At 53.2% G+C, this 19,058-nt stretch overlaps 5 protein-coding genes across 5 annotated transcripts; 3 read left to right on the top strand and 2 right to left on the bottom strand.

Moving 5' to 3' along the window:
• Positions 1–2,861: 2,861 nt before the first annotated feature.
• TRIREDRAFT_55161 (uncharacterized protein) lies at positions 2,862–4,483 on the top strand (the record flags this gene model as incomplete). Its single annotated transcript, XM_006962218.1, has 4 exons — positions 2,862–3,264; positions 3,327–3,545; positions 3,611–4,009; positions 4,080–4,483. Coding segments are annotated over 4 exons (1,425 nt in total), but the record flags the coding sequence as incomplete, so codon positions are not given.
• A 972-nt stretch (positions 4,484–5,455) lies between these two features.
• Positions 5,456–9,009, top strand: TRIREDRAFT_103470 (uncharacterized protein; the record flags this gene model as incomplete). Its single annotated transcript, XM_006962217.1, has 2 exons — positions 5,456–8,027; positions 8,096–9,009. 2 exons carry the CDS (start codon positions 5,456–5,458, stop codon positions 9,007–9,009), a joined length of 3,486 nt encoding a protein of 1,161 aa, XP_006962279.1.
• Positions 9,010–9,560: 551 nt separating this feature from the next.
• Positions 9,561–10,399, bottom strand: TRIREDRAFT_55699 (uncharacterized protein; the record flags this gene model as incomplete). Its single annotated transcript, XM_006962010.1, has 3 exons — positions 9,561–9,811; positions 9,889–9,955; positions 10,037–10,399. The coding sequence occupies 3 exons, from the start codon at positions 10,397–10,399 to the stop codon at positions 9,561–9,563; spliced, it is 681 nt and encodes a 226-aa protein (XP_006962072.1).
• Positions 10,400–11,088: 689 nt separating this feature from the next.
• TRIREDRAFT_33058 (uncharacterized protein) lies at positions 11,089–11,457 on the top strand (the record flags this gene model as incomplete). Its single annotated transcript, XM_006961940.1, has 1 exon — positions 11,089–11,457. A coding segment is annotated over one exon (369 nt), but the record flags the coding sequence as incomplete, so codon positions are not given.
• Positions 11,458–12,515: 1,058 nt separating this feature from the next.
• TRIREDRAFT_55353 (uncharacterized protein) lies at positions 12,516–14,000 on the bottom strand (the record flags this gene model as incomplete). Its single annotated transcript, XM_006962009.1, has 3 exons — positions 12,516–13,336; positions 13,414–13,696; positions 13,797–14,000. The coding sequence occupies 3 exons, from the start codon at positions 13,998–14,000 to the stop codon at positions 12,516–12,518; spliced, it is 1,308 nt and encodes a 435-aa protein (XP_006962071.1).
• Positions 14,001–19,058: the final 5,058 nt, after the last annotated feature.

Below are 19,058 nucleotides of genomic sequence, written 5' to 3'. Positions count from 1 at the left end.
CTACTTGTCGTAAAGTAGGTACTAGTATTGGGGCTGAAATATTGCCATCCCGTGGCCACGATAGATGGTGGGGAGTGTACGGAGTATGTAGATGCAGAAAGGGTGTAGGTAGGCATTGATATGATATGACTCTATGTTTTTCCATCATCATGTCTTGGATGCGGGTGCGGCTGAGGATCAAGTTTGTTGTCGTTGACCTAGCGGGTCGCGCATGAGGTGGTGTCTCAGACAGATGAGATCACACAAAGAGAAAGAAGCAGAAAGAAGCAGAAGTTGAAGCTGAGCTCGGATATCCCTGCAAGTAATGGCCATCCTTGGTAAGCTCTGAAATCCCTCTCTTTGGAATTTCTCTGCCCCAAGTAAGTCCTGATCAACATCAACTGCATCCTGGTTTTCAGTAGAAAGCCGAGTCTCTCTACAGGAAATAGTAGGTTACTACCTAGTAGTACTTGTGAGAACCGTATTCCATAGCAGCTGGAACCCTGATGGCGGGGTACCTCGCAGTACTCTCGGAGGATCACACCGGAGGTTGTGCGGGTCTCCGAGTCTCGGCTGGAGGCGTGATGACCTGGCCTCTCTCTCTCTCTCTCTCTCTCTCTCTCTTTCACTTGCTTTCCTTCTTCTTCTCTCCCGTCCCCTTGTCCCCTATGTTCACGGAAGGGTCTTGGAACCCGACAGGCCGTCGCCGAGGTGCAAGCCATGCTTCGTGCTATGCTCGCTCTGTCGTAGTGGCCATGCTGGCACTTTACGCGGGCCTCATCACTTGCATTTGTCCGTTGTCCGTATCCGGTTTCTTGTGGATTAAGGTAAGGTAGTGGTTGTATTGCAGACACACGCCGAATAGTCTCCGAATATCAAGGTCATACTATTATAACAACGCCCATAGTAGTAGAGGGTTGGCGGCTGAACCCGTCATGATCCAAACTCATTTAGGAGCCAAAATAGGTTCAGATTCACCTAGGGCTGATGGAGGCTCACAAGCGGTAGTTCGTCATCCCGAAGACCTGGTAACTGCTTGTCTTTCGCGGCTCAATTTCAAACCGATTGCGAAGTCAAAGGCCACTTGAGGTAGGTGATTTGATGGCTTCTTCTTATTTCCGTCTTGAGGACGGGCCACCTGCCCCAGTGTGACAATCTGTCGTCTTCACCCGTTAGTAGTAGTGCTTCTTGACCACCAATACTTTGCTCACAGAGGGGTTTTCCTTCATCCCATTCATCAACTTGCCGCAACGATTTCATGTTCTTTTGTCCTCCAATTTTTCATCTCGGTTTCGGTGCCACGGCTAGGTCTCGGCAACCTCTCCGAAGCCTTCTGCAGCTCTGAAATGGTTTGCGGTACCTATGCTGTGCTACCTGACCAGCTCGAAGTTCCGGCAATCTCAGATTGCATTGCATGCGAAGCACACGCATACTGACACGTCCTGTACATTGCTAGTACATGCATGCATCTCATTAACACAACCATCGATAGGTAAAACCTCCAGTACGTGAGATTGTCAAATATTGAAGCATCATAGCACGTCGCATCAACTGGCACTTGGTGACTGGGGATATCGCGGCTAGGCGCTGCTTCGTGTGCGGAGTTGCTGCCTCGACCCATATATTGGTGATGATTGGTGACCAGAGACGCATGCCGAGAGCCGTGTTGGATGCAGCCCGTCAATTGTGTCCTCTGTCAACAGGTTGATGTCTCGCAACGCTCATGCATGGCCATCATATGTACCACTCGATCATAAAGTAACACATCACGCCTACGAAATGGTCACCAACAGCTCCTAACTTATGCGCTTGTCAAATAGATATACATACTATCGAGGCATATCAGTAAGCATACATTAGTATGCTGACGCTTGTTGCTTTCGTTGACTTGGTAACACAAACATCGTCGTCTTATTACCTACCTAGTGCAGAATAGAGAGAGGAGGTGGGATTGGCAGCGGGGTCGCTTGCAGGTAGGTAGTAGGCTGTGATCCTCGGCTGTACAAGGTGCTCTGCCCAGGGTTTACCGCTGGATTTTAATAATCGCATCATAATTGGATTTTTTCCGTCTCCAATGCCTGCAATCTGTTGCCCGTAGCTCTTTGAGGCTCTGCCGTGACTGAGGAAAGACAACAAAGAGGTAGGATGCAAACTCATGACCAACTGCCGCTCACCATCTGCACCTTGAGTAACCAGCATTCCTAGGGGCACCACAGCCAACCAAAGGTAACAGACTCAAGATGCCTGCTCGACCTCTCATCCGGGCACGGTCCCTTTCGTTGGCCACTGCTGCCAACACCAGAGCGTCCAGAGTGAAGCTGCATGGCCTGGCCAGACCTGTTGTGGCTGCAGCTGCAGCTCTACCTACACCTGCAGGAGCTCCCTACCTTTGCCGGGGCTATCGCGTCACCCCCAAAGTGCTCGCTTCATCATCATCATCATCATCATCATCAACAGCGACGAGTTCTAGCTCTGGCTCGAATAGCGACTCAGGTTCCCATTCTAGCAGCACCCCCGGAACATCCTCAGGCTGGTCTAGTGGTGGTGTTTTAGCTATCGCGGCGGTGGCAGGCATCGGTGGCTGGGGTCTCTCGAGCCTCGTTTCTCCCAAGCATAAGACTTCAACCAAGAGCAGGACCAGCATCTATGAGGACAGGCGCGATGATGGCGATGACAGAACGGAGCAGCGGAGGCATGAAGGCCTTCCCCATGTGGCCGATGACGATGCGGAAATAGGCTTCGCCAGCCGTGCCGAGATGCAGGAGGTGAGTCCAGACAGCAACATACCACTCTGAGATATTCAGAGCACAGACCGGACTAGAGTCAGACAAACCCAGCGTTGCAAGATACACCCCCTAACCAGCCGAATCACATTCATCTAGGCCATCTCAGACATCGTATGGGAGCTCGGCAACCAAAAAGACATCATCTCCACGGATCCAGAGGACCTGCTTGCCCACGGCTACTCTAGCTGGTCGAGTGTAAACCCCGACGAGCTCCCAGTAGCCGTGGCATATCCTCAAAACACCGAGCAGGTTGCCACCATCGTGCGAGTCTGTCACCGCCACCGCGTCCCAGTCATCCCTTACTCTGGAGGCACCAGTCTCGAGGGCAACTTCTCTGCCCCTTATGGCGGCATCAGCATCGATTTTGCCTTCATGAACAACATCATTCAGGTCAACAAGGCCGACATGGATGTCGTCGTGCAGCCCAGTGTTGGGTGGCAAGATCTGAACGCTGAGCTCGCAAAGTTGGGCACCGGTCTTTTCTTCCCAGTCGACCCCGGTTTGTCTCGACCAATACAAACTATCTCCTTCTCTCTCTGTCACTCCGCTGACTTGCCCCAGGCCCAACTGCCAAGATTGGCGGCATGATTGGCACCAACTGCTCAGGGACCAATGCGGTTCGATACGGCACCATGAAGGACTGGGTCATCAATTTGACCGTTGTCCTTTCCGATGGCCAGATCATCAAGACGCGCAGACGGCCTCGCAAGTCGTCTGCGGGATACAATCTCAACAGCCTCTTTGTGGGTTCCGAAGGCACCCTGGGCATTGTAACTGAGGGTAAGGATACCAAAGCCCGGAGAAGCCAACTCACCAGATCGGAAGCTGACAAGGCTCAACTATAGCAACACTCAAGCTCGCCGTTGTTCCGCAAGAGACATCTGTGGCCGTTGTCAATTTTCCCAGCATTCGCCACGCCGCATCAGCAGCCGCCAGCGTCATGCAAGCTGCCATTCCGGTGCAGTGTCTCGAGATCATGGACGAGGTCCAGATGCGAGTCGTCAACCTCAGCGGCTTCACGGCGCCCCGAGTCTGGGTTGAGAAGCCCACGCTCTTCTTCAAATTCGCAGGCACCAAAGCCGGAGTCCAAGAGCAAGTCGAGATGGTGCAGAAGATTACAGCAGCCAACAAGGGGGGCAACTTTGAATTCGCCAAAGATGAGAAGGAGCAAAAGCTGCTTTGGTCTGCCAGAAAGGAGTCTCTGTGGTCGATGCTGGCGCTGAGAAAGGAGGGCGACGATGTTTGTAAGTTTACAGCCTTGGTTTTGCATTTGGATATCGACACGTTTGAGGCTCTAACCATTCTTCTCGATAGGGAGCACGGACGTGGCCGTGCCTTTTAGTCGACTGGCGGACATTATCGAGGTCAGCAAGAAGGAGATGGACGAACTGGGATTGTTTGCCAGCATTCTGGGCCACATTGGCGACGGCAACTTCCACGAGAGCATCATGTACAACAAGCAGGACGAGAGCGAGCGTGCCAAGGTCGAGGCCTGCGTCAAGAACATGGTTCGTCTGGCCATTGAGATGGAGGGCACCTGCACGGGAGAGCACGGCGTTGGATGGGGGAAGAAGGAGAGCTTGCTGTGGGAGGTTGGCTCCGAGACGGTGGGAGTCATGGCCGCCATCAAGAGGTCGCTTGACCCGCGTTGGATCTTGAATCCGGGCAAGATCATGGACGTGCCGTGGGAGAAGCAGAAGGGCCATGTCGATGCATAAGGTAGATGGGCAGTTTACTTGTGTCGGCTGTGAGGCTCCTCAGGAGTGTTCCATATATAGATAGCAGATAGAGGTGCATATAACAGCTGAATCACATCCACATAGAAATACTAGATGCAATAAGATCTACTATACATGTATCCTATATCGCAGCAAGTATCACTACTCGAAATATCATGTCTAGTCAGAGTTTCACCCTCGAAATCCTCTTCGTGGCGTGAGCGTCATGTCGAGCATACATCCACGACAGAAGTATTTCCTCCTTTTCGAATGAGCGTCCCTGCAGGTCTCGAGGCTTTCAGAAGCTGGACAAACATGTAATAATCAGTGACTGTTCGTCCAGACTATGCAGGCCTCCGAGGACCCAAAGGAGTTGCCCTGCCTGTCCATGTGGGATTACCTCGATCATGCCAGTAGCCAGCCTGAACCATCATCATCAATCAACAACCTGCAGCAGCCAAGGAGACGACCTGCCTGAACAATATGAAACAATCTCATAGCTTCCATATGCCGGTAGCCACAGTGATGCACTACGGCTGGCAGCTGCTGTGCCTGCCGTGCCTGCTGTGCCTGCACCTGGCCCTTCTACCCCTTCGTCCCTTCTCCACTTGTGCAGCTGCACGCAGCCTATCCAGCTGGCAGCCTCTGCTCTGTTTCCTCTTTCCCCTCTCTTCCTCTTCCTCTTTCCCTCTTCTTCCTCTTTCTCTTTCCCTTCCTCTTCCTCTTCTTTCCTCTTTCCTCTCCAACCCTCTCCACACCTCTCTATAAGTAAGGCCGCTCTTCCTTCCCTTCCTCCCCTTCCTCCCCTTCCTCCCCTTCCTCCTCCCCTCCTGCCTTCTTCCTAACCTTCTGCAGCTGCCACCTGCCGTGGCCTTGTGACGACCTGGTGCAGTGTTTATCTCCCCTCTCGACCCGACCTCTTCCTCTTCTTCTTCTTGCAGACACCAGCTAACAAAGACACAGCCTGGAACAATGTCTCGTCAGCCGGGCCCCGAGAGGTGGCTCGCGAGTCGGGTCCAACCCGACTCCGAGTACCCTGCTCGAATCACCACAAGGCTCTCGTCACTGGACTTGGGCTCCTTGGTTGCCCCGACTTCCATCAACGTCAGGAAGTCGATTCCCTCTCCCGGCGGCAGCACGATCAGCATGGAAGTTGATGTGCTTGCAAAGCGCCTCATCATCCTGTTCCCGCTTCGCGTTAAGAAGAATGCGAACACCACCACCGAGATCCGCCACTTCAAGATCTTGGCTGAGCTGGCGCAAGCCAAGACCATCTACAGAACCGCCCAGCAAGATGGCTGCGAGGTCTTCATCTTCCCCTTCGCCATCCCGCCACAATACTATTGGTGTGACGACGAAGCTCAGCGGAATCTCCCCAACACGCGCGCACCTGGCTGGCGTGCCATCGACATGTGGCGAAGGGCCACAGACATCTCTGAGGACACTGCCCTTTCTTTCACTTTTCCCGTGGCTACAGACAGCACCCATTTGGATCCTGCTTTCCTCGAGGTTGGCCGCTGGACCGCCTTGCGCGTCGTCCTAAGCAAAGCAGACCACGCCTCCAAGCTGGCTGCTAGCCATCTTCTACTCGCCTTTGAAGATCGCAATATCAATCTCCAAGTCCGTGACGACTTTTGCGTCAGCCATTCTGCGGTGACGATGTGGGACTTTCTTGACCACCAGCACCATGTGAGCAGCGATGGGGATGCCCTAGCTCTCCTCCAGCCGTCCAAGTTTCCATTTGTTCACCTGGAGTTTGGAGTCCGATATCAGCTTGAGGTCTGCGTTAGCCGTCGATTGCTCAACGAACACACGGTATCGTTGGAGTTTTTACAAGGGCTGGCTGCTCTCGATCCCCTCGACGCCAAACGCAGGCTTGAGTTTCTTGCAGACCAGGGAGATGTCATGTACGACCCCAAGGATCTCCTCAACTGGGCCGCTGCCTCAACCTATATGCCCAATACCAGGATCCCCCACTATTGCGTGTTGGCACGCAAAGCCGCCGTCACTCCTACTACCATCCTCCTCAGCACTCCCGTTGTCGAAACCTCAAATAGAGTCCTGCGGTATTTCAACCACATTCAGGACCGTTTCCTGAGGGTTCAGTTTGTCGAAGAAACCGAATTTGGCCGGATGGCCATGAGCTGCCGCAACAAAGAGGACGTCTGGAAGAAAATTCTTCGGACCTTGTACCAGGGCATCCAGATTGGTGATCGCCATTACCAGTTCCTGGCCTTTGGCAGCTCTCAACTCAGACAGTGCGGAGCCTACTTCTTTTGCCCAACAGATCACATCTCTTGTGACGACATCCGTCGGTGGATGGGCGAGGTCGGCCATATCAGAATCGTTGCCAAGTACGCTGCCAGGCTGGGCCAGTGTTTTTCTACTACAAGAGAGATGCGCGGCCTTCCCATTCCCGACGTGCGATCCATTCCCGACGTTGAGAGGAATGGCTACTGCTTTACTGACGGAGTCGGCATCATATCCGACTTCATGGCCCAGATGATTATGGAAGAGTTGACTCTGGATGTCTATGCCGAGCCTTCTGCATTTCAGTTCCGCATGGGTGGATGCAAGGGTGTATTGGTAGTTTGGCCCCAGGCTACAAAGGGGGAGGTGTGTATTCGACAGTCTCAGGAGAAGTTCAAGGCCGAAGTCAAGAATCTTGAAATCATCAAGTGCGCCAAATATTCATCCGCCACTCTCAATCGCCAGACAATCACCATTCTGGAATGCCTTGGTGTGACCAAAAAGGCCTTCTTGGACATCTTGGAGGAACAAATTCGTCTCTACGAAGAAGCAATGGGGAAGAACGATGTGGCGATTGAGATGTTGACCAATTGCGTCGACGAGAATCAATCTACGCTGATCCTCGCTGAACTTCTGCAAGCCGGCTTCAAAACGGACAAAGTTCAAGAACCCTTTGTGGCAAATCTCCTGAGTCTTTGGAGGTCTTGGTCCTTGAAGCTGCTCAAAGAGAAGGCTCGCATTCCCGTCGACAAGAGCGCCTTTGTCCTCGGCTGCGTGGACGAGACAAGTACATTGAGAGGCCACTTCATCGCGACGGAAGGCTCTTCGGACAAGGACATCAGCAAGCTGCCCCAAATCTTCTTGCAGGTGTCGGACTCCAAGATTTACAACAAGACACATGTCGTCAAGGGGCTCTGCGTGGTTGGGCGTAACCCGTCGCTGCATCCAGGCGACATCCGGGTCGTTGAGGCTGTCGATATCCCCGGCCTTCACCATCTCAAGGACGTCGTCGTCTTTCCTTCCACAGGAGACCGCCCTGTTCCCAACATGCTGTCTGGCGGAGACCTCGACGGCGATGACTTCTTTGTCATCTGGGAACCCACTCTACTGCCTGAAATCTGGAATCACCCGGCCATGAACTATACCAGTCCCTCGCCAGAGACGCTTGACCGCGAGGTGAATGTTGACGATCTGCGTGACTTCTTTGTCAAATACATGAAAAACGACGTGCTCCCCCTGATTGCAACGGCTCACTTGGCACTTGCAGATCGTCTTGGGCCCTTGTCAAAAATCTGTAAGTCCCCCCCAGGCGTGCTTGCTTACCACTCTCTGATATCATTTACTGACGTGCTGAAACCCCAGGTTTGCATCTGGCTGATCTTCACTCGCAAGCTGTCGACTACCCAAAGACCGGCCAGCCTGCGGAGTGGAATGCCGCCATGCACAACCCGCAGCAGTGGCCGCACTTTATGGAGAAGAAGAACTCTTACATTTCGCCCAAGGCCCTTGGAGACATCTATAACAGGGTCAAGCAGCAGTCGATTCAATTCCAACCAGATTGGGAGACTGCTTTTGATCGACGCATCCTCGACCGCTTCGAGCCGGACAACGCAACGCTCCGGGACGCCAGAAGAATCAAGTCTCAGTACGATGGTGCCGTACGTCGCATCCTCGTGCACCACAACTTGGAGACGGAATTCGAACTGTATACCTCCTGGGCCATGTCAAAGCCCCCGCTCGGCAGCGAGTACAAACGGCAGGAAGACCTCGGCAAAGAGTTTGACGCGGTCAAGCAGAGATTCCGTGATGCGTGCATCGAAGCTGCTGGTGGCCATGACGAGGCCAAGATTGACAGATTCGTGGCAGCCATGTACAAAATTACGGAGCAGGAGGTCAAGATTGCTCTCTTTGAGCATCACCGCGGACCAACGAACGAGGCTGGTGTGATGAAACCAGCCCGAGAGCTGCAGGCCAGATCGATGCCGCTCATCAGCTTCCCCTGGATCTTCCCCTGGGTCATGATTCGAATTGCAACTGATGGAAAGTGCAAGCCCAAGGACTCTATCCTCGCCGCGGCTCATCGAAGAGTGCCTGTCTCTATGCCCTCTTTTGTCCCTCTCACCCAGCAGGAAGATGACCAAGGAATCCGGGATGTCAAGCCCAAGGAGAGCGCAGCGAAGAATGACGAGGAGACTGAGATTCAGGACTCTGAGGAGGGAACTGCATCACAGCAACCGGGCCTCTTGGTGGAACTCGGTGACTTGGTTCTATTCTAAGGCCTTTTATGATTTCAGTCGGTGCTGACAGAGGCCTGGTTTCTGAGGCCTACTTTCTAAGGTCTGGTATTTTCTTTTGTTTGTCTTTCTACGGCTCTACTATATTTGCTTTTTCTCTTTTCTTTGAGGAATCGATACGCCGCTTGCCAGTGGTTTGTTTTCTGCTTTCTTGCCCAGGCCACGTTGCCTCGCTGAGGGATGCAGTTCCTTCTTTAACTCTATAGTGACACATTGCGAAAGTGGTCTTGCACTTGCAAGCAATCAGATGTTAGGAATCGTATTCAATGCATTCTCATTTCTCATTTTCGAACGATGAAGCTTCTTTCCACGTCTTGCTGTTCACTCGCTTGCGTATTATGTGTCGAAGCAAGCACTTCTCCCGACTTCTTCACATGAAGACAAATCAGGGTTTCTTGGCTCCGCATGTGCCCAAATGTGTCGCCGCATTACCGCCGCACACATAAATCAGTTCTCAACACCCACTTTTCTCCTTGCTGAACTTCTCTTCCCTCATGCTATCGTGCGTAGTCTTATTAGCCTTCCGACCTGGATCAGACGAGATCACTCTCGCGTTGACTTTCAGGCCGACTTACAAGCAGACAATCATGGCCGTGCTTGTGCAACAGCAGCATGCCCGTCTCGAGCGATATGACAATTTCCTCAGCAGCAGACTTGCGATCGTGAGGATAGAAGACGGTTTCGCCGCCAACACAGCCATCGGCAGAGGAAGTGAGGTACAGAAGAAGCGTCCATGTGGTGCGGACGGGTTCAGAGTCGAGGGTCAGATAGTTGGAGTCATCATCTGCAGAAGTTCAGTTCACTTGGCTAAGAATTGAAACGGCAGTGAGTGGATTGCTAGCAATTGGTGATAGTGCGTACAATGGCAGTCAAAATATTGGCCCTTGGAGTATCGGTATATGCGGATGTTTGGGTTGAGGCCTACGGGCTGGCCGCCCCTGTTGGTGTCGAAGAGGGCGAGTCAGCAATACATGGCTTGGGCACGTTTGGCGAGAGAGGGCTTGTTGACTCGCCATAGATCTTTGATGGTGTCATTCTCTAGAATGACCTCTTTCAGTCCAGTCGTCTCCCACAGTCTCCGTGCGAACAACGGATCGTCGATCTGGAACCTGTCATTGACGCGGACCGCCTCTCCCTTCTTGGGCTTTGAGGGGGTCGTTTGCAGTGGAAGGGTCTTGAGGAATGCGACGTAGTCGCGGCAGAGGGAGCGGGGAAAGAAGGAGGACAAGAGGACAATGTTGTCAGTTGCGGGATGGACTTCGGGGTAGAGCTCGACGACGGGAAGAGGGGGTTTGAAGGCGGGCCATGATGGAGCTGCGGCTGGAGGGGGTGCTTGGGGCGTTGCTGACGTTTTGGATTTGGGTTTGGGCATTGTATAGGAGGATGTTGTCAAAAGGGCTGCCGGGTATTGATGAGTTGCGGCAGTGCCTTGAGGTTGTATAAAGGGTCGGGTGTAAATGACCGAGTCCAGACTGCGATTGTTGACTCTGTGGCTCTTGTCGGTTGATGATTCGGAGCTGCCGACCAGCGCTAAATGTATGGGTTGGAAGGCTTTGATACAGAATTTGGAGTGAGTACAGATGCAATCTATCAAGGTGTCGGCATCCAGGCTGGGAATCGAGTGTGTAGTCAAGAGTATTCCATGCTTCATTCTGAGCGAGTCCTTCAGAGACGGCAAAGGCGTTACTAGTGTGCAGTGCAGTTATCCGAGCCGGACGGCTGACGCCTACAGTGATAAGATGTGGCGGATATGCACTACCAGCCGAAAATTGCTTCTATCAAAATTCAATCTCAGAGAGCACAACCACTCAACATCAAACGGGCAGGACTTTGCAAGAAGAAGGAGGAAAACATATCAAATTTGACCCAATATTGAGCCAATCGAAGTGAGGGGGGAACACGGAAGAAACAATCAACCATGCTCTACTGAGCCAAACCGTCAGCACACCGCATCCCACCATGTCCCAAGGACCCTCCCCAGCCTCGCCCCAAGAGGCTCCCTCACAACCTCAGTCAATCCGGCGCCAGCCAGACATCAACGCATACTCAGCCTCGTGGTCCCGCCCCCTCAAGCAGTTCAGCCTCTTCTTCCTCGGCGCCGCCTTCACCGCCGCATCAATAGGCGTATCCCGCCGCTCGGTGATCCGTCGCCAGCGCGATTCCTTCCCCCGGTTCTACTCGTCCAACAGCCCCGGCCCGCAGGACGGCAACAGCTCCGAGGGCGCCGTGCTGGGTGTCCACGCGCTGGGGCTGGCCACGCTCAACGTGGCGAGCTTTGCGGTGCTGCTGACGGGGGGCTTGTCGTGGGCGTTTGACTTGAGCTCTGTGCAGGAGCTGCGGGAGAAGACGAGGGCGGCGCTGCAGAGGCCTGGGGGCGAGGTCAGCGCCGAGGACGAGAAGGAGTTTGAGCAGATGATGGACAACTTGATGGCCAAGCTGGGGATGGACAAGGCCTCTGTACAGAGCCAAGAGAAGGCCAATGAGAAGAGCGAGGCTGGGAAATGAAGCCGGAACAATTCCCAGTCTCGATGAAAAAGCTCTTCTCGCTATTATGTTTGCTTGGAACATAGAAAATGGCGTCACATTCTTCTAGATGAGGGATGGAAAGAAGAGCATTTCGGGGCGTGGAAGAAAATGAATCATGATGATCATGGCATGCCATTTCAACGACTACCTGTTGATACCGGGCGTCACTGGATGCCCGCATGTTCTACGCATGGCTGTCATTATGCATAGGAAGCATTCAGATGAAAAGTCGAACTGCGCTGAGGAGTGCTTTTGGGCGTTACCTGTACAATACATATCGGGAGATTTCTTGAGGGAAATAGAACACACACCGCTGCCTAGTCTGTCGCTTTCAATGCTGATCTCGACATCAATCTGTAAGATGGATTTAAGTTACTTTCATTCGGGATATTGTCCTTCATGCGAATACGATGCGAATACGGGCGCCTTTCCAATTACGGCACGGCACGGCACGGTATCGCACAAGTATGGGAACCTGAGATCTGATATGGACTTCGGAAATTGGTGCCTTGGCTCTCCCAAGTGCGATTGTGCGCATTCCTATTATATCAACTCTATCAAAAACAAGTAACGTAGTACTAAGATAATTACAAGATCGTTGTTATACAGATTTGGGGGGGTCTCACCCCGGTTTCTTTCCTTTTGAACACCAACAATGCCTCTTGTGCTCTCGCATTAGCCGTAGCAATAGTATAAAGGGAAGAAGAAAAAAAGGAAAAAAAAAAAAAAAGAAGATAGAGGAGGAACGGGAGAAGAACAGGATAGGCAGAGAGAAGAAACGAATCATGAAAAAAAAAATGGAAGAATAGTGCCAAACACCCCACCCCGAAATGCAAATGCCCCGAAAAGATCTATCTCATGCTCGCCTATGGCCAAGACATGGGGCCATGAAAATGAATAACTCGAAAAGCATGGGAAAAATACAGAGTAGAGGAAATCCTCCTACTCTCCACTTTGCTTTCCTATTCCTTGGTCGTACTCTCATCCCTGGATCCAGTCCTCAGCGACCTTCGCCATTCCTGGATATCGTCGGCACCCTCGAGGCTCGCTCTGCGACCCCAGTTCGCGGGCTGCCTCTTGAGAAAGGCGCCGACAGCGCCCAGGTAACCTTCGTGCCGCAGGAAGTACGCCTGCTTCTCGCCCTTGCTCCAGAACTTGATGGCGTAGCTCAGCGTGTTCATCGTCTGGCGGTGGCCCCGGATGAAGGAGCCGCCAAAGTAAATGTCGGAGAGGTTGTGGATCTGAGACTGCAGATAGGCGATTTGGCCAATGTTGTTGGACACGGCGTACAGCAGCGATCTCGAAATGTCGGCCGAGGAGAAGGAATGGCTGTGCTGGGTATCGTCGTGCCCCGCATCGCCCGCCGCTGCGGCAGCAGCTTGCGAGGCCTCGTTCTGCAGCTTCATGCGGAATACCTTGCCAAAGGACGAGGCAATGGCCGTGCTCTTGAGCCCAATCTTGCTGTAGTCGGCACCGTAGATGTCTCCCACCATCATGTCCACCTTGGTGTTGTCGCCGTGCTCAGCCTCGGCCAGCATTTCGTCGAATGACCGCGCGCCGGTCAAGAGGGAGAGAAGCCCCCAGAGGGTGCCGCCGCCGAGCGACGTGCCGCCGACTCGTTGGAAGGACCGGGGCCCCGTGACCTTGAGCATCGAAACACCGGAGCCAATGTTGACGAGCAGATACGGGTAGATGACTTCGCGAGGACTGACAAAGTGCATGGGGTCTGCTTCGGAGTAAGTGAAGACTTCGCGGGGAATTTCTGTGATGAAGAAGTCAAGCCCTAATTTGTTCGCATGGTGTCAGTATTGATTCCTCTGCCCAGACCAGGTAGACCTCATGGCTGTTCCTCTCTCTTACCAACTATGAGGCATTCCATTTCGTCTTCTCGCAAGACCTCGACCTCCAATTCCTCCCGGATCCGGTCGTAGAACTTGTATGCGCCGCCGCCGGTAGCCATGACGCACAGCTCCTGCGATCGGGACCCGTTGAGCGCCTTGTGCTTGTCGCGCAGCAGCTTCATGAACTGGATGCAATCGTCGATGCGATCCGTCTCGAAGTATTGGAAGTTGAGGCGACCTCCGGGGTCTGTGGAATCGACCTCGCGGGAAAAGTAGACGAGCTTGACCAGAGAGCCGCCAATCTACACCAAATCGGAAACGCAATTGTGGTCAGAGAGGGACAATCCATTGCAATCAATTCTGGGGAGCAGCTGGGAGAGGCAAAGGGGGAATTGCGCCTACATCTACTGCAATATGGCTCACGACGGCCGTGTGGTTTGGCAGCCGAATGTCGCTCGTCTCGTGATGCGACGGGCTGACTCTTCCATTGTCGCTGGCCTGCGTCGGCGTTGAGGCGTCCGGGTCGACGATGAAGGCGCCCGTGACGTTGATCTTGACGCTGCCGGGGCGGGTGATGGTGCTGTCAATGTCCTCGGTCGACGTCATGGTTCGTGGCCGCTTCGCTATGCGTCGTTGCTGCTCGTCGTCGTCGGCGCCGTCGTGCTCGTCATGGCGCTGCCGCTGCCGCTGCTGGTGGTTGTTCGTGTGGTTGTGGTTGTGGTTGTAATTTTGGTTTGGCGGGGCAGCCGGAGAGGACTCCTCGGTCGCGACTGAGGGCGTCATTGTCGGCTTCCGTGTTATTTTTTTTTTTCTTCTCTCCTTGTCGCTCTTGTCTCGTGTTGTTTCTTATTGGAACAAAAGAAGGAAAGAGCCAGATTAGTGAGGCGAGCAATGGGAAGGTATTAGACAAAGACGGTTGCTCGCTCGCTCGGCTTTGGGGAAATGGAAGCTCAAAGTATTGAATCTACGCCGCACAAACTGGTACAGGAGCTTAGTACTACCTACCTACTAATAAAGATTGCCGCAAGCAGTCTGGCAGCCGCTCTCAATGTTTCTTCTTGTACACCCGTCCAATCAATATTACCAGGTATTGTTGCACGCCCCCAGGTTTCAGGAATCAAGTACGAAGCAAGGTAAGCATGCTACTATGATTCGTACCACTACCTTTTAATCGATCAAGAAACAGCTTTGGCTGCTGCCATGCCAGTCGACACGATGGCGCCCGGCTGGTGGCGGCTGGTATTCGTACTCGGGCTGTCGCCCGCCCACTGAAGCGTGGAGAGGCCCCCTGTTTGGCTGGTGCGCGGGTCCCTCGACTTCCAAGCGTTCGAACACCTTCTCAGCGCTAAAAGCCTCGCTAACAATGGAAGGGTATGGGGTACTACTTGGGGTCTCTACAGCGGGGCGCTGCTTACCTTATCGATACCTTCATGTTACAGCGCCCTTGGCCCACCTAGTCTGTTTTCCTTGGAACCGTTCCTCACAGGTGCCCTGAGTGCTTCGATTCCCGTCGACCCGCCGCTGGCCGAGGCAGCCCTCGGGCCACCGGGGAACGTGTCCGTTTGCGACGCTTCTCCTTTGCCCCGGATTATAAGGCAAGGTACAAGTAGATCGAGATACTATCTTCCATAGTAGGTGCATCTGCCAGTGATTTCTGCTCAACTGCACGTACTAGCTACTGCCTTCCGCACTTGCCGTCTCTAAGCCCACTGGGCCATATGATTAGTAAATTAGAGAAGCAATGGCAACCCGCGGCAAGACCTGGCCGAGGCAAGAACAGATTGGATAATTACCGTGGGAGTTACTACATGCAGCTTCCTGTTGCTTCAACGGACTACGCATGACGTCGTTGTTTCACCTCTTTGCATACCTACCCGCATACTACCCATACGGAGAGCATGGTAAGGATACATGCCAGGTTGGCACCTCTCGTGGGCACGCAGTCAAAACCTTAAAGCCTGTAGGTAATGGTGCAGCAGCAGCGATAAATCATTCGCATAGGTACTCATGACCTGTAGATCCCTCGTCGGGTACCTATAGTAGGTGCAGTTTCTCCGCCTGGCACTATCGTCTCTTCCGTACCTTCAGTACAACCTGCTCTCACATGCATCACTCTGTCTCAGCGCACATAAGGTACGTCTAGACTCCCGTCATCGACTTTCCAAGCCTCCTCTTCTACCCGACCGGTATCACGGGAACCAGCTTTCCGCCCCCATCTGCCCGTCCTCTGAGACCAAGGCACTACTACCTGATGCTTGAGAAAAAGACCGGCGACAATCGACCAGTGTCAAGTATCTGACGTAGTAGATGCTGAACTGTGTCCTCCAAGCGTTCCAGTACATGAATCATGATCAAGATAGTAAGAGAAGGAAAGAAAGCACACAAGAGGGGCAAGGCTGCGGCAACCTCATTATCAAACATCAGCATCGACCCACCGGACGGACGGCATTGCAGGCTTCCCCGGAGGTGTCAAGCACCTCCAATCGACACCTCAAAAGTGGAGCTCCCGCTCTCCAGCCATCCGGCATCATTCGTTCGATTCCCCCCTTCGCAGATTTCATGGCTGCTACCTCTAAGTGCGAAGTCTGACAGCCCTTCGATTATGTACTGCAGCATCGCGGGCATCGCTCCACTTCTGTCTCCATCTGTGACGGGAGAGGGGGTGTTTCCGTCAGAGTACCATACTGCGTACATCTACAGACTTACGTTATACCTACCTCACAGAGGTTATCGAGCAGTACTACTACCTACGGCAGTAGAGACTGGCTGCCTCAATCATCCTGATATTTGGCCCAGTCCTTTTACGGCCGAGCATTCGAGCAGCTCGAAAGAGAAGCCCCCCTGTGTCGAAAGAAACACAACAGCTCCGGTGGCTTCTTCCGGGAATCGGGGCGGCGGCCGACGGCAAAAAGTGGATGCCTCGAACGGGATCCTGGCTGGAAGAGGGCCATGCATCATCGGAGCGTTACCAGTACATACGCATGCTCAAGCATCGCCAAACCCACAAAGGAACCCCAACAGAGGTCATCCTCCAAGTGATCACAAGAACGACTTCTCCGGCTAATATCTTGTGTGTTCCCAATCCTCAGCAGACTCCTCATGCACGCATGTTCTGCTACAATGCCTGCATGCTTGGTCTTGTTCTCATGCTGCTACTAGTATAGTAGTACTACGAGTAGTTGCTTGCCAGCACGCCACCTGCAGAGTCTGGGACGAAGACAAGGACGCTACACAATCTTACCAATCGGCTCCGTCCGCTTAGCAGCGCCGGCTCATTTGGCTGTGAGGCAAGTGGTGGGTGAACCCAGCGTTGGCCAGTTCGACTCTTGGTAACCTCGTGGCGCGGCAGGAGAGCAAGCCATCTTCTACCTAGGTGGGTAGTGCTCCGTGAGACGGCACGAGGACGGGACCAGCTTCTAGACCACGAGAGAGCAAGTAGAGGGGCATTATTGCTGTCCTGTCCTCGACATGGGTGTCAGAAATGACCAGCCATTTATCGCCGGCATGCTTTGTGCGGAGATCGATTTGGCGTATCAGCACGTCTACGAACGCACACGTTTTCTATCGCTACCTGTGCAAAAAGAAGACACGAAATGAACTGGAAGAACATCAAAAAGACGGGAAAGGCTCTGGAGACACGAAAACGTTGGAATCAGGTATGACGGCACGTAATTCAGCTGTGTCCATCCTTCATCAGCCTGGAAAGTCGTCTCACAAGGCTACAGTCGGTTTCTCACGGGCTGCTACAGAACCATCTCTACTGTAGTTCATGGCATGGCTACACGAACAAGGCCAATCCAACCTCTTTTCCCTTTACACGTTTTGCCTCGCTCTCTCTCGCTCTGTCTACCTACTAATCTCTCGCCATCATCCTCACATACCCAAGGTCTGTATGCCAGCTTCCGACACCCGACACACACACTTCCAAGAAGCTTCATGGCATTGGCGGTACCCCTCACGCTACGGAGCCGAGCTGAGCTCCTTCCTCACTCCGTTCTGTCTCTTCCGTACCTACCTCCTTACCTTGCTAAACCCAATTCGCTGCCTCCTCCAGTCGCATCGCGATGCGTGCCTGCCTTCGCAATGACATCAGCAAAACCTTGGTAGGTACGAGATACGTCGGTTCTAACCTTCCCTCCGCAATGTAAACTTTGGTCTCACCGGCCCTTCCTTCACTTTACCTATCATCTACCTGGGACTTCGAGAAATCCTCCAAGTTCAACTCAAAATCTTCATTGTCTTTCTCTCGAGCGTTCTTGTTCCTCGCACCACCAACAATGGTCGTATCATCGCTGTTCATCAAGCCTACTACCTACTACTACATACCAAGCGGCGCTGCTTTGGCGTCAACACTAAATCAACGCAAGCCATCCCCACTGCACTACTGTACGGCGGCACTCCTCCTCAGCACCACCAGCCAATGGCTAGCCTGGCCAGATGCCGTCCCCTGTCGACGACTGCATCGTCTTGCCTGTCTTCCATCTCTTATCAAGCATCTCCCACACAGAGCCGATCTTCAAGTCTTTGCTTCACTGTACTGCCCTGCCACACGGGCACCTTTTCGGCGTCCCAATCAGCAGACTAGTCATCGTACCAATGGAGCGGCTCGAATCACACCGACGCCGCAATCACCATGGCACGGCAGCAGTCCCGCTCTACCTATACAGTAGAAGCACCTAGACAATCGTTCCTTCATGCGGCTACACAGCTACCACTCAACGGCAGACGCTACTTACGAAATGTCTAAAAGCCAATCGACAAGATGAAGGCTGCTTCATTTATCTGCCTTTACTCCCCGTGATCCACCTGGTCGAGCTATTGACCAGGGCAGCCCGGGCAAGCCGCTGCCCCTCCTCAGCGACAGCTGCCGCTTCATCCCCTCTTCATGTCTTGGTGTGTGCTTGCAGGTAAGAGGACGCCTGCATACACGTATCGAGACATCAAGGCTAATACTAACTGGTGTCGGAGTGATAGGGCTGCGATGATGCAAAAATGGCGTTTGTGCTGCATGGCAGTGTCGGTATATTAGCCATCGTCGTCGTCTCCATCATTCACCGTTCTCTGGAGGCGTCCTTTAGGTCCTCCCCCACCGGCAACTTTCCCCTGTGGCACACCTCCGTTACATTGCCGGCTCTCCTCAAGAAATCTCCTGCACGTCCAAGTCTTGTCGTCCACACTGCCTACCATGGATCGCATACTGGACATCTTCAACTCAGCCAGCAACAACCCCAAGATGAAGAGGTCGACTGTCATGTCAAGATGCCTCTGCTCTTCAGTTACGGCATTCTGGGCTCATGTCAGTCCTCTCCTGCCTCCCACCTGATAATCGGCCATATCGAGGTTTCCCTTTTCTAAAAGGTTGCTTTGCGTCCGCGTGCTAAGACAGCTACTACAGGCGCATCTTCTTGCCCAGACAGACAAGGCATGGATCTTCGTTGCCAACATGCCCCCATTTCGCGTCACGAAGCTCTCGAGAAATACAAAGAGGCTTTTCAGGGAGTACAAGATCCACACCAACGTTGAAACAACATTCAAAGCAATGTCCAGGCACTTGACCATGCATGGCTTCGACATTGATCTTCCCTATGTACCTGAATGCTCCGGCTTCTATCCTAATATCTCGTCCTCCCCATGCTCCGAAACGTTCAAGCACTTGGATGGCTT

The sequence above is a fragment of the Trichoderma reesei genome, assembly GCF_000167675.1.
Source record: "Trichoderma reesei QM6a unplaced genomic scaffold TRIREscaffold_2, whole genome shotgun sequence".
Lineage (NCBI taxonomy): Eukaryota > Fungi > Ascomycota > Sordariomycetes > Hypocreales > Hypocreaceae > Trichoderma > Trichoderma reesei.
The sequence above is the reverse complement of the archived record's forward strand: the minus strand, read 5'-3'. Positions and strand labels throughout refer to the sequence as shown.